Raw genomic sequence first — 14,051 nt, 5'->3', positions numbered from 1 at the left:
GAGCATCTAGCAATTTTGCCTTGACATGGTCTGGCAAGATTTGTTCCTTAAGCCAAGCATGCCTTCTAAGAACAGACCCAGTGACAGCAGCCCTGCAAGATGCTGCTAAGGCATAAAAACCACATTGCAAAGTATGTTTTCCAACTTGGTTAGCAGAATGCATTAAGTCTTGTAAATCTTTATGTTCTGCACAATCAGGAATCAACATAATTTTCTGTTTAATTAGCTCCATGATATGTTGCTGATACTTTAACATGTGAAACTGACAAATTAAAGCCCTGATGGCAAGAGTAGCATAGGTATATACCTTCTTACCCCATTTGTGTAAAGCCCTAGAATCCTTATCTGAATGGGTAGGGTTTTTTTGGCTGTAGTAGCCTTAATGCCTTTAGGTCCCTGGGAAATGGTCTCTGGATTCGCAGTAGGCTTCTTAAATATGAATTTGAGAGTCAGGTACTCTGTAGTACCTGTCAGGCTTCCTAGGAGCCGGTGGCAAAGTATCAGGAGTAAGACTGGATTCCATGAAGACATCATCTACAATCTCCAGAATAGGAGGGATAGCTAGAGGCCTGTGCAGAGGCAAGTTAAAAAATTCAAAACCAAGTGAAAAATATGATCCAAAGCTGCGAAAAACAGCGAAAAGCCAGAGGTAATCTCCACAAAACGTTTATTCAAACACAGAACAAAAACCTCGTCCAAATCCTTTTCTCTCAAGCGCTTTCGCTCAGTGCAATACTGAGCTTTATCAAGATAACAATGCAGGACGAAATAGCCTTATTTAAATGTCTCCATAGAGATCATGTGATTCCTTAATTAAACTCAATCAAATTTAATTAATTGCTGGCTAGTTTAAAAATAAACAGCACAATGTTGTATAAAATACATAAAATCCTAAATATCCTAATAAATACCTTTTCTTAAATATCATTTACTTAAATATTTAAAAATCACAAAATGTTTGTGAATGAATGAATAAATAATATTATGTATGTTATTTCATAAAACCATTTTCATAGTGATTGATTGTTATATCACTATTAGTGTACAAAAAACATAAATAATGTAATAAAATACCACAATAAACAATACAAGTAATAATAAAAATCAGAGTAAAAATAAAAATAATGATCAAATATTAAATATTTGAAGCATTATTACATAGATTATATTCCCTATACTCAGAATAAATAGTAAAATATAAATAAGTTAATGCAAATAATAATGCTGATGATCTCTTATTAAATATTACATATTATAACTTAGCCCTTCTTAATTTCAGAACACTGCTTAAATTCATATAGTCATTTAATCCTGGCCATTTAGCTGCATCCAGTCTTAGCTGCCATATAAGCTCCCTGTATTCCAATTTGGTCTCCCAGTCACCCCCTCTCTTATCAGGTATTATCTGATCTAACACAATAAACTTGATTTCCATATCTGGGCAAGACAAAGAATGTTTGTAAAAAGCATATTAGTCTCTTTTTTCTTAAAGATGTCGTAGAAGTGTTCATAGATTCTTCTCCTTAGGGTCCTTTCTGTTTTCCCCACATAGAAACTTTGACATTTTGTGCAAAAACCTAAATATACAACGTATTTTGCATTACAATTAAAATATCCATTGGACCAGAATAGATATTTCCTAGATGGGATATATATGCTATGATTGTTCAAAATGGCAGTGCATTGTTTGCATGTTCCACATTTATAAGTTCCTTTCTTAGATCTACTACCAGTGGTGTTTATCATTTGTTTTCTCTCAAATAGTTCTTTCATGTTAGTGCCCCTGCGTCTAACAAATTTAGGATTTTTTGGGACCTTTGTTAATAACTCTTCATGCAATGTAACTGGCCAGTACCTTGATATTGTTTCCTCTATTAAATTAGAGTTGTTAGAAAATGTGTGTATGTAGCTAGTTTGTTCTAATTCCTGGGTATTCTTGTGCAAGTTGCCCACTTGCGGTACCGTACACCCTAAAAGTGGTGGGTATTTTTCTTCCCTGCATGTAGAAATTTCAGTGACCAAGTTATTAACTAGTTTGACCGGGTAGCCCCTTTCACAGAATCTCTCTTCTAAAAAGCTTACCTCATTTGAAAAGTATTCCGCAGTACTACACATTCTAGAAGCACGGATTAGTTGCCCTTTGATAATTCCTTTCTTTTGATAGAAAGGATGACTGCTACCAAAGTGCAGATAAGAATTAGAATATGTAGGCTTCCTGTATACTCTTGAAGCAAACTTGCCATTGGTGACATCTTTAATTATAGTTGCATCCAAATAGTTCAAACTAGTATTACTGACCGAGTGTGTGAAAGTCAAAAAGGAAGTAGTGGAATTAATGTAACTAACAAATTTCTGAAAATCCACCTCTGTTCCATGCCATAACAAACATATATCATCCAGGTACCTAACGTAGTGCTTAATATGTTTCACCCAGTCTGTGCCAAATATAAAAGTCTGTTCCCATTTGTGCAATACAATGTTCGCATATAAAGAGGCGCAAGAAGCTCCCATTGCAACTCCCAATTTTTGTTTGTAAATTTCGTCATTGAAACAAATAAAGTTGTTGCTTAACACAATCTCCATGAATTCAACTAGTAAGTTCACAACATTAGCATCAAGATTGGCTTCTTTGACCAAAACCTCATTGAACCAATCTAGACCTATTAAATGTGGTATACTGGGAAATAGTTGCACTATGTCGATAGTTACCATTAAAAGGTCTGGGTGGTACAAGTGGGATCCCATACCTTTTAAAAAGTCACAATAATCTTTGCATATGTAGCTTAATGATGTCACAAACTGTTTAAGGACATAGTCAATAAATTTCCCCAAGGGTTCCGTAATGCTTCCTTCACCAGAAACTATTGGTCTGAATTTCAAAGGGTCCAGTCCTTTATGGGTTTTTGGGATGCCAAAAATTACTGGAATTGTTGGTTTAGCTACAAATAAATAATTATACAGCTTTTCGTTAATGGCACCTTGTAAAAGGTGGTCCATTAACAGGTAGTTGATTTTGGAATATGCTATATGTAGCTCATTTCTTGATATTAGGTCATAGTGCTCAACATCCTGTAACATGTTATAAATGTATGCGTCATAGTCTATATTGTACATCAAAACTAAACCCCCTCCTTTATCCAGTTTCATTACTCTACACCCTTCTTCTTTTAAAAGCTTGATTATGTGTGTTTCATTCAAACTTAAATTCTGAGGACCTGTAGCAGATTTTCTAGTATCAATGGCCCTTAAATCTCTTTCTACCAATTCTTCAAACACCTTAATGGAGGGGTGTGTAGAAGGGTTGAAGGTGCTCTTTCTTGTGAGTATGTCACCTTGACAGGGTTGACCCTTAAACTATAGAGACAAATTCAAATGTCTAACAAACATTTTGAGATCTATTAATTCTTTTTCTAGATTAAATGATCGTGCTGGTACAAAATGCATGCCTCTTGTAAATAAGTTGAAGTGTTCCTTCCTTATTGCTAAATCAGTGAAATTATAAACAGTAAAGTTATCCGTGGTCACCGTGTAACTTGTGGGGATAGTGGAAGGTATATCCAGAGGTTCAAACCTCTCTTGGTCGGGAACAGCGTGACTGAAATCAGTTACTTGTTCCATCTCCTCACTGGGAATCTGGCCCCCCTCCCCCCTGATTTGTCTGGGGTAAATATAAAATCCTGATGAGAGTTCTTCCTTTCCTTCTCTGCTAATCTCTCACTCCTTCTAGGTAAATCAGCCTGCGGATCATCATTATTACTACTATGGGCATTATTATGCTGCATAACAGTATTACTAGCCCATCTAGTCTTAACTGGGAGTGGGTAAGCCGTGCCTTCACTATATTCTCTAAGGTCCCTTTCCAATTTATGTATCTTACGGTTCACAACCTTAACACAGAATTGGTCTACTTCGTTGAAAATGATATCATAATTGCGCTTCACTGAAACAAAATTCTTATCTATCATTTACCAACGTATTGTTCAACCCATTTAAATCCTTAAGCAGAGAATCAGCCTTTGCTTCATACTCGGCTATCATAACTTCCAACATTTCAATTCCTGCACGGTTAAAAATATCACACAGTTTCTTATAATATGTAGTACCCTTTTGAACATTTTTTGGAAATTTAAAACATCTTAAACCTTTTGGAACCCTTTCCACTTTCACACATTCTTTTAAATAGTCTATTTCAAGTTGGTTCATTTTAAAAGTGTACAGCTTGTCACGCAGTATATTAAAGTCTTGCTTAATGTCAGCGTTATTAGCAGTGTTATCTGTACCTTGTTTAAACCAGAACTGTTGTTCCACCCAGGCACTGAAGTCAAAGTCCTTGTTACGGCCGCCTACATCACTCGCACCCTGATTGCTTACTTTATTAGTCCGTTTATTCATACCCTGCTGGACACTAGACCCAGACTGAAAGCCACTGCTCGTTGGCAAGGGTTCACCGGAAATACGTCTTCTCTTCCGCTCCAGTCCTTGTTGCTGGTTGCCTGGCAACGTTGAAACTGTCTCCGTCTTACTAATATTGAAAACTTCTGTTAATTGCGTTAACATATCCAGCACTCTATTAAATTCAGCCCTACAGACCGGCCCATTTTCGTCTAATGCTTTGAGCACCTGTGGGGTGTCAATGAAGTCGCTCTGCACCACTTCTTCAGTTTAAAAATTCCCCGAGTCTCTTTTTGGACTGTGGGTAGTCCTGGCACTTCCAGTGGAAATGCTCTCAGAGTATGCAGTGTTTCACCGAAAGAAAACTCCCCTGGCGGGGAAGCAGAGGGAATGGAATCCTTTGCATCAGAATCCTCATAGGTAGATAAAGATATGTCCTGGTAATCAGAAGGATCAGAGTCATCGGACTCATGATCTGAAGAATCAGATGGAAAATCAGTTCTTGGTCTTTTGGAGGGGGAAGGCTGGCTTCCCCTAATTAAAGTAATAAGGTCTTCAGCCATTCTAAGCATTTGTTTCTGTGGCATGCCTGAGAATGCGCTTTGGTCGTCAGTTTCCTAGGCGTAGTGTGAACTCTGGGCCTGAGAAATTCAGTATTTGTGCTTTGAAACGAAGTAGTCAGTTTAATATGAACATCGGAAGGCCTGAATACACCCTCAGAAGCCAGTGCCTGCACAGCGGCTCCAGACCCATCCAAGGTAGAGATACACACAGGTTCCATAGTTGAAGAAGCATCTCGCAGCATACCGGACTCTGAATGGGTCTCAGTAGAGGCCTCTGAATCTGTAGAAATGGATGACGTGCTGAGAAAGCGCCTCACTGAGTACTGGCGGACTGGCGACTAGCTTAGCAACAGCACTGTCGGCAGTTTTGGACCTATGTGGGCTGCCTCTGTCTTTATCCTTAGGCTTTTTCAGAAGAGCGATAGTCGGATGGCTTATTGAAGCCATTTCGGAATAAGAACGAAAGCAGAAGAATTTAGCAAAAAAATAGCCCTACGATGAATAGTTTGGGCGTTGAACAGGGCACAAAACTGACAGCGAGTAACACCGTGGTCTGGGCCTAAACAGGTGACGCAGTAAGAATGAAAATCTCTGTGAAGTACTTGCTTTCCACAGGCAAGACCATTTTTTTTTTTGACATTGGTTAGAGCAAGAAAAAAGTATCCCCAACAGGGTACTTATCTTTTAGAAGACTTCAGGTCTGAAACTCGAAAAACGAAAATTTTCAGGAGATGGCCGACTGGCACTTGCAAACTGCTGCTTCGGGCGCCGCTTGGCAAGAAAAGCTGATGTAATGGCATCGGCTGCATGTTTTATACCTCTGACAACCTGACGTCATGGAAGAAGCGACAGCATCTGATGCAGAAAACCCAAGACTCTGGTATTCGGGCCGGCTGAGGGCTACCTGCAGGCAGATAACCCAAGTGTGATGACTGCAACAGTGAAATACGAAGATCATCACCACCAGTAGAAAGTAAATACCAAAAATTCCTTGTAAGCAGAGAGAGAGACAAGGGGGACGTAGGGAGGGAAACCAGGACAGCAAGAGTGAATACACTCGAACATCTACATTTATGGTAAGTGTACACAACTGTACTATATTTTTTGTGTTTTATTTGTTGCAGTCATCAAACTGGGTTGATTCCCAAAGCTGATGAAAAGGGTGGAGGCAGTCAAGAAGACTGGGGGCTGGCTAGGATGTCTGCAAGACTGCAGTGGCAAAGCCTTCCCTGGATTTGTAGAAGATAGGCAGGTGGTAATGCTTGGTGAAGGTATGAACAGAAGTCCATGTTGCAGCCTCCAGGATGTCCCTGGTGGGGACCCCTCTGAGGAAAGCTGCAGAGGTGGAGGTTGCTCTAGTGGAATGTGCCTGAGCCCCTTGGGGCTGTTTATAGCAGAAATGGATGCAATGTGCTATCCATTTGGAAATTGTTTGCATGGATATGGCCTTGACCTCTGCTCCTGCAGCAAAGCTGACTAGCAATTGATCAGTTTTTCTAAAATATTTAGTCCTGTCTACATAGAATCTGAGCTGTCTGTGCACATCTAGAGAGTGCAGAATCCTTTCCCCCTTGTTTTGCGGTTTAGGGAAAAAGGTGGGCAAATCTAAATTACTAAGGGGTTCGCATCTAGAAATAAAGAGGTTATAGTGCCCCATCTACTCGTCACTCATCAGACCCATCATAGAGTACAAAGCCCCAATTTGGGATGTACCTCACAAGACACTTCCAACAGCTTGAAAGACCACAAAAGCACCTCACCAAGAGGATTACTGGCCTCAAACATATGTCCTATGCAGCCCGACTGAAAAAACTCTGGCTGTACTCAGTGGCATATCGCTTACTCAGAGGTGATCTCTGCCTGACTTACAAAGCCATGTCCAACTCAGAATTGATGGACATGCTCCACCTAAAGAAATCCAAGTCACTGCAAGCCACGCGCTCTAGTGAGCTAAACCTCACCACAACAATAAATAGAACATGCTGGAGGGATAGATTCCTGTCACAGAGACTCCCCATGCTTTGGAACAAAATTCCTAACTACATTAGGCAGAGCCCCTCACTAACACTCTTCAAGAGAAGCCTTGATGAGTGGATGGGTAACAGAAAGTACACCCCTGGGATCACTTCATTGGCTCAGTTAATTAATCAATGGGGCGGCGAAAGCCGACACACTCTGGCTAGGCTTATAAATGCCCTCGGGCAGATAACCTAGTACCTACCTATGAATGGATTGCTTGAGAGCCAAACTGGACACCCTTTTAGCATGAAGGATGGGTTAGTCTTGAGGGAGACCCTGTCATCATGGAAAATGATGAATGGCTCTACAGATGTAAGTGCTTGTAGCTCTGATACTCTTTTAGCTGAAGTGATGGCCAGAACCAAGGCTCTTTTCCAAGAGTGAAATTTTAACTCTGCTGAAGCTGCAGGTTCAAATGGGGCAGGGTGAGCTTTTCCAACACAAAGTTTAAGTCCCAAGCTGGGGTAGGAGCTCTTCTGGGTGGCCTCAAGTTATAGCCCCTCTTAGGAACTGTTTGATGAGAGGGTGCGAGAAAAGAGGTGTCTCTGTGCTGAAATGAGCAGAGATGGCAGAGGCATGAATTTTAACAGAAGAGAAGGACAGATCCTTGTGTAGTAGGTCTGCCAGGTAATCCAGGATGAGAGGTAGGGTGGGCTGTCCCTTAGCCTGGATCCAGGTGCAAAACCTTTTCCACTTGTCAGCATAAGACTTTCTAGTGCTGGGGCATCTGGCCTCACATATAACATCTAGAACTTGTTTGCTTAGACTGGCAGCTTGAAGAGAGGGCAGGGAATAAGACAGGCTGCCAGACTGAGGGTCTGCAATTGGGGATGCATGAATTCTCCATTCCTCTGGGTCAGGAGTATTGGGAGCTGAGGTAGGTGGCAGGGGTGACAGGCTGCGCAGCAGTGGGTACCAGTGCTGTCGTGGTCAGTCTGGGGCAATCGGGACTGTCCTCTGTTTTTCCTCCCTTATTTTGAGCAGTACCCTTGAAATGAGTGGTAGAGGGGGAAATGCAAAGACAGAGAGGTTTACCCACTGGAAGGATAGAGCATCCACTTTCCAGGCCCTGCTGTGAGGTTCCCTGGTGCAGAATTTGCTGAGTGGATGATTGGAGTGGCAGGCAAACAGGTCTACCTTTGAGGTGCCCCATTTCTGGGTTACAAAGGTGAATGTTCTTCCATCTAGCTGCCACTCATATGGGTCTAGCAGGTTTCTGCTTAGGTTGTCTGCCAAAGAGTTTAGACAGCCTGGCAGGAATTGTGCTAACAGGTGTAGTTGAATGGCTGCAGCTGTGTGCCAAAGGGTCATTGCGAGCCTGCACAGAGGATAAGAGTGAGTCCCTCCCTGCTTGCTGATGTACCACATCACTGTGGTGGTGTATCTTTTACTTCAGCAGAGGCCCTGGGGAGAGTAGGAGTTTGAAAGCTGTCAGGGCATGCTGAACAGCTAACATCTCTTTTTGGTTGACGTGCAGATATATTTGATTTGGGCTCCATTGGCCCTGAATGTACCTGCCATCCAGGTGTGCACCCCAGGCATAGTCTGATGCATCTGTGGTGAGGGTCTGGGCGGCGTGGGGTAGTGAGGAGGGAAGTCCCTTGTTGTGGTAGCTTGCTGCTGCCAACCAAAGAAAATCATTCCTTAGACAAGGTATCATTGGTATAAGTTTCCAGGTCTTGAGAGTGCTGACACCAAAGGATTTTTAGGTACCACTGTAGTTTCCTCATATGCAGTCTGGCATATGGAATGAGTAGAATGCAAGAAGCCAGGAACCCTACAGCTTGCAAGGATTTACTTGTGGACAACTGGGTCCTGGTGGCTAGTTGAGAGAAGTAGGTTGTCAGGTATATTTTGTTTTTCTGGTGTAACGAATGCCATATGCTGTGTCCAGGCTTGTTCCCAGGAATACAATATTTTGTGTGGGTACTAGTTTTGATTTCTTTTTCTTGATAGTATACCCCAGGGAAGTCAATAGGTCCTTTACAAAGGTCAGGTGCTTTAGCAGCTTTTCCTGTCTGCCTGAATCAGGCAGTCATCTAAGTATGGGTAAATTTGAATATTTCTTTGTCTGCAAAAAGCAATGGCTGGAGCCAGACATTTTGTGAAAACTCTGGGAGCAGTGGATAAGCCCAAGGGAAGCACAGAGAACTGAAAGTACATAGATCCTGCTCTGAAACGTAGGCATTTCCTGCATGATTCCCTGACTGGGATGTGTAGGTAGGCCTCTTTTAGGTCTAGGGTGGCTAACCAAGCATCCTTGGAAAGCATAGGAAGAAGCTGCTGGAAGGTGAGCATTTTGAATTTTGGCATCACCAGAAAGGTGTTTAGAATGGATAGATCGAGGATGGGGCACCATGTGCCCTCTTTTCTGGGTACCAGGAAGAGTCTGGAGTAGAAACCTTGGCCTATCTGTTATGCAGGAACGTGCTCTATTGCCCTCATGGAGAGGAGGGAAAGAACTTGCTTTCTGGCCTCTGCCCACTGGCTTGAGGGAAGATCTGGGAACCCTTCTGGGGTTGGCAGTGTGTGAAATTAAAATATGTATCCCTGGGACACTAAGTTGAGGACCCAGTGGTCGTTGATAATGGTGGCTCAGTTGCTTGCATGAAAGGAGAGTTTTCCTCCTTGGGGTAAGTGCAGGTGGGCAGAGGGAAGGGGTGAAAGTGTAAAGTCATTGTGAGCTCTTACCATAAGGGGTTGGCTTTGCACTCCTTGGTTTTGAAGAGGAGGAACTCCATTGCTTAGATCTCTGCATAGACTTTGCTTTTTCTTCCATCTTTTTAGGAACTGTAAAACTCTATTTTCTGCACAAGCAGGGAAAGAAGATACTTTTTGTTTGAGGAGATCCATGGTATGCTGCTGAATATGGTACTGACAATTTAAAGCTCTAATAGCAAGAGTAGCAGTGATGTATACTTTTTTACCCCATCTGTCTAATGCTTGGGAATCCCTATCTGAGGGGGTGGGATTCTTAGCTGAGGTTGCTTGAATTCCTTTAGGTCCTTGAGAGATTACCTCGGGGTCAGCAGTAGGATTTTTGAAAAGAAATGTGTGAGTATCAGGGACTCTATAGTACCTGTCAGGTTTCCTGGGAGCAGAAGGGAGGGTTGTCAGGCGTCAGACTGGATTCCATAAAATCATCATCCACAACATCCAGGACAGGAGGAATGGCCAGAGGTCTGTGCTGTGAAAGATCTAAGAATTCCCTGAGTCTCTTTTTTGACTGAGGGTAGTCCTGACATTCCCAGTGAAGGGGTAACAGAGCTCTTGCCTAGTCTGGAAATGCCCAGCTCCCCTAACTTTGGAATGAATGGTCAAGACGGAGTGCCATCAGTGGAGTCACTGGGAAAAAGTTCTGGCAGAGCAAAGAAATTTGCTTCAATTTTAAAATGAGAACTTTGTTAGTTTCAGCCTACTCTACATTGAGCTACTTTTCTATTATGTTACATTCCTACTTCCATTAAAATTAATTTCAAATTTAGGCTATAGCATTCACAATGGTGTGCTTTCAAACCACTAAGTAACTGTTTTTGGGAGGGAAAAAAGAGCACGTTTTGCTTGTCGAAGTACATTGACAAGTCACATGGTAATGGTTTCCAGTCTACGATGTATGAACTGCTTTACTCTTTCAATACTATATATGAACAGTACTGCAGACTTCTTTTAATTTCACTTGCTGGCTGCACATAGTTAGGAAGTGGTGATAGGAGTTAAGATGTCATAAGATGAAGATGTTATTAGGTTCTCTTTTACAGTCAATGTTAACTGTATCAGAAGAAAAACTTTATGCATATTTATGGACAGGAAAAATGTTTTTAATTCTTATGTTTTGTGTATTACTGTCTAAGCTACATTTTATTTGGCACTTGTAAGTGGTAAGACTACCTAACAGATCCAAGTGCAGGACAAATCTGTAAAATATTAAAGAAATGTATTATGCCTACATCTGTACCATTCTAGAGAGGAGGAACAGGACAGAAATATACTCAAGCAATCAACAAAAAACAAGAAGCAAACTTTTAGAAATAACTACACAAAGAGCAATGGTCAAGAATTTAGGGGTAACAAGAGGAAACCCTTCTCCAAGAGGTTGCTGCATCATGGGAATGGCTTCAGAGCCAAATCTGGTAAAAAAAAAAAAAAAAAAAAAAAAATTCAAGATGGCATTAAAAATGGCAGGCAACTTTAGAAATGAGCAGGAAGAAGAAATAGAGGATGATCACTTAACCAAGCAGAGCAAAGAGCCAAAGAAGATTGGCCAAGCGATCCCTCTCTCTTCAATTATAAAATTCAACTGCTGTGGAGGGATAAACTGCAAACTAAAAAGAAAAGTACATTTCTGAATTTCACACATTTGTGTTGTATGACACTAAACACTCTCAGCAAAATAATCACAAATGGCCAGAACGGATTATTCAAAGAACACTGGACCTCTGCAGACAATTACCTGTGAATTTGGATGTAGCTGGTGAGAGGAATGTGTGGACTGTGGCTTTTGTTGGAGTTGAGCCAGCTGTTGCCTTTGCATCTGAACAAGTTGCTGTTGGTGTGTCTGAAACTGTTCTTCTGTGATACCACCCGTAACTTTTAAGAAATAAAATTAAAATTAAAACTCAAGAGTAAGAAACCTTTTACTTTAAACAATCTATAAATTCTAGACAGATTCTTACAATTACCCACTGATCAATGAGAAGACACTCCTTGGTGGATCTAAAATTAGGAGCTTCCTCAAAAATTTTACTTTGTTTTCTAAAGCTCTGGATTAAGAGGGCACACACATTACACTGCCACACACAGAGATACATTACAGGATAATCTAAGAGACCATGCCTACCCCCCAAAGTCCCCTGGTTCACACTAAACATTAAGTGAGCATACTTCTGCCTGACATTCACAGAAAACTGAAGGATGGAAGACTTACATAAGCACAGAAAGATGAAAGGTGGGTGTCTGTGACCCATACAGTATGGTCCCCTTGTAGATCAAATTATACAGCAAGAACACATCTTGTCACTATAGGGACCATCCTGCTAGGGTCTATGACTTGTCTGAATCCTAATCGGTACTCTCCCCCAGTTCAGAAGACACCATGGGACAGCTAAGACGCTACACTCAGATGGCAAAATACCAAGGTACCAAAGGAGGGTCCAACATCTGACGTCACCACTTAAGCATTAATACCAAGTGAAGGTATAAACTAATGTCAGAGTGGCTACAGCACAAACATTCACCATGGAGATATTTCTGAAGCAAGCACTGCAACAAGGCATGTCTTTGGCGCATGGGCCATCAATATTAGCATCCTCTAACATGGGCAACTCAAAGAAATAGAACTGAGACTGCAGGGACAGAAGAAAATCATCTTTCTTGGACAACTGACATTTAAGGGCTACCGTTAATCTTTAAGGAGGGTTACTACTTCTTGGAAGAGTAGAAAGGAGTAGAAGAGGAAGAGGGGAAATGGGTCAAGGTGATTCAAAGGCCCTTCACAGTGAAGATGGCCTGTTTCTATTTGAGGAGGTCATCTACCAGTTCCTAGAATGGCTGGCTGACAACCCATCCACTGGAATGCGACATACAAAGACAATTTGCCTCAGCTCTTCCTTCCATGATGACAGTGTCTGCTATAAATTCCTACACAAGCACATGCCGGGACTTGCCTGTCCCAATGTCACCCAAGTAAAAATTACACAGAATGACATGGCAATCCACTGTGAGCTGCAGACCCAGTTCTGAGCCTTTCCAGTCTCAACACCTGATTCATGGAGGGCTGATGGCCCTTCCACAACAAAAAACATGCGGGAAGAATGGAACCTAGGCAGGTGATGCTAACAGCTGAAGGATCAGAGACCCAACATGGCGAAGAGAACTGCTTCTTACCCAAGGCTTCCTGATAAATGATGAAGAACATGATGGGTTGCAACTTGTGCAGAACTCTGCAGTCATTAAAGAACTATGCATCTGGTCTCTGATTCTACCATTTCCCTACAGTTAGTATATTTTACTGCAGCCAAAGCTTTTTTAAAAGTAGTTAAGTACTTACCATAACTTTGTATCTGTGTTATCCTATGTCTTCATTGATCACCACAGGGTCTAGGATCCAAGCCGGCAACATTCAACAGACAGATCCAATGCTTTGGCTCCTCCCTTTCCCACAATGCCCTGCTGCCCTCTAATCCCCAGATAGAGTTTGCTAACATAATCCTGAAGGAACTCCTGCCAAGGCCAAGAGAGAACCACTCCAAATTCCTCCGTGATCAAACCAGGTAGGGGGATGGCAGGTGGGAAATGTGATGAATGAAGACGTAGGGTAACACAGATAAAGTTATTAAGTACATAACTCCTTATCTGATGTTATCCATCTCTTCATTCATCACCACAGGGTCAGAGTCTCCAGCTACCATACTTCCTGGAAGGCCTCAAGGAAGGACATACCGGAGCACTGTGGAGCCAAATGAAGCCCTTACTCCTACAAATCAAACCCAGCTTGCAATGGGATATGAAGGTGTGAGGATTAGCCCAAGTGGGAGCAGTACAGATATCAACAGAAAGCCTTGCTACAAAGGCAGAATTCACTGCTACAGATCTAGTAGAATAGGTCCTAACGTGATTTTGAACCTCCAGGTGGTTCAGGTTGTAGACCATAGAAATGCAGCTAGATATCCACTTAGAAATAGTGACCTTAGAGACTGGAAGGCCACGTCTGCTATCAGAAAAGGCCATAAAAATCTGCTCTGACTTACAAAAATCTTTAGTCCTATGCAAGTAGAATGGAAGCTGTTAGTGAACATCCAATGTATGAAGAATATAATCCCCCACTTTTAGAATAGTTATGAAAGAATACTGAAAGCTGAATGCATTGATTTAGGGCTGACCCAGAAGCAACCTGTTGGAAAAGGGAAGACAAAAACAAAAGTATATCTGAAACAGAAGCAGAAAAGGGATGCAGATTCCTGCTCCTGGCCCAGAATGAAAACCTTTTCCACTTACTGCCATACACTTTTCTGGTAGAAGGTTTTTGGGAGGCCAAAATTATGTGTTTAATTGGGGATGCTAGCCTGGACTGCTTATCAC

The 14,051-nt window shown here is 41.8% G+C and overlaps 1 protein-coding gene across 1 annotated transcript in view; it reads right to left on the bottom strand.

Annotated features, from left to right (window-relative positions):
• The window catches only part of EPC2 (enhancer of polycomb homolog 2), a 3,037,718-nt gene that overhangs the window by 547,053 nt on the left and 2,476,614 nt on the right, over positions 1–14,051 (bottom strand). Inside the window, exon 11 of the mRNA XM_044074869.1 lies at positions 11,425–11,561. Coding sequence (XP_043930804.1) covers positions 11,425–11,561 — 137 coding nt within the window. The remainder of the gene's footprint in view (positions 1–11,424; positions 11,562–14,051) is intronic.

The sequence above is a fragment of the Protopterus annectens genome, chromosome 6.part0 (assembly GCF_019279795.1).
Source record: "Protopterus annectens isolate FY-2018-M chromosome 6.part0, PAN1.0, whole genome shotgun sequence".
NCBI classification, from domain to species: Eukaryota; Metazoa; Chordata; order Ceratodontiformes; family Protopteridae; genus Protopterus; species Protopterus annectens.
The sequence above is the reverse complement of the archived record's forward strand: the minus strand, read 5'-3'. Positions and strand labels throughout refer to the sequence as shown.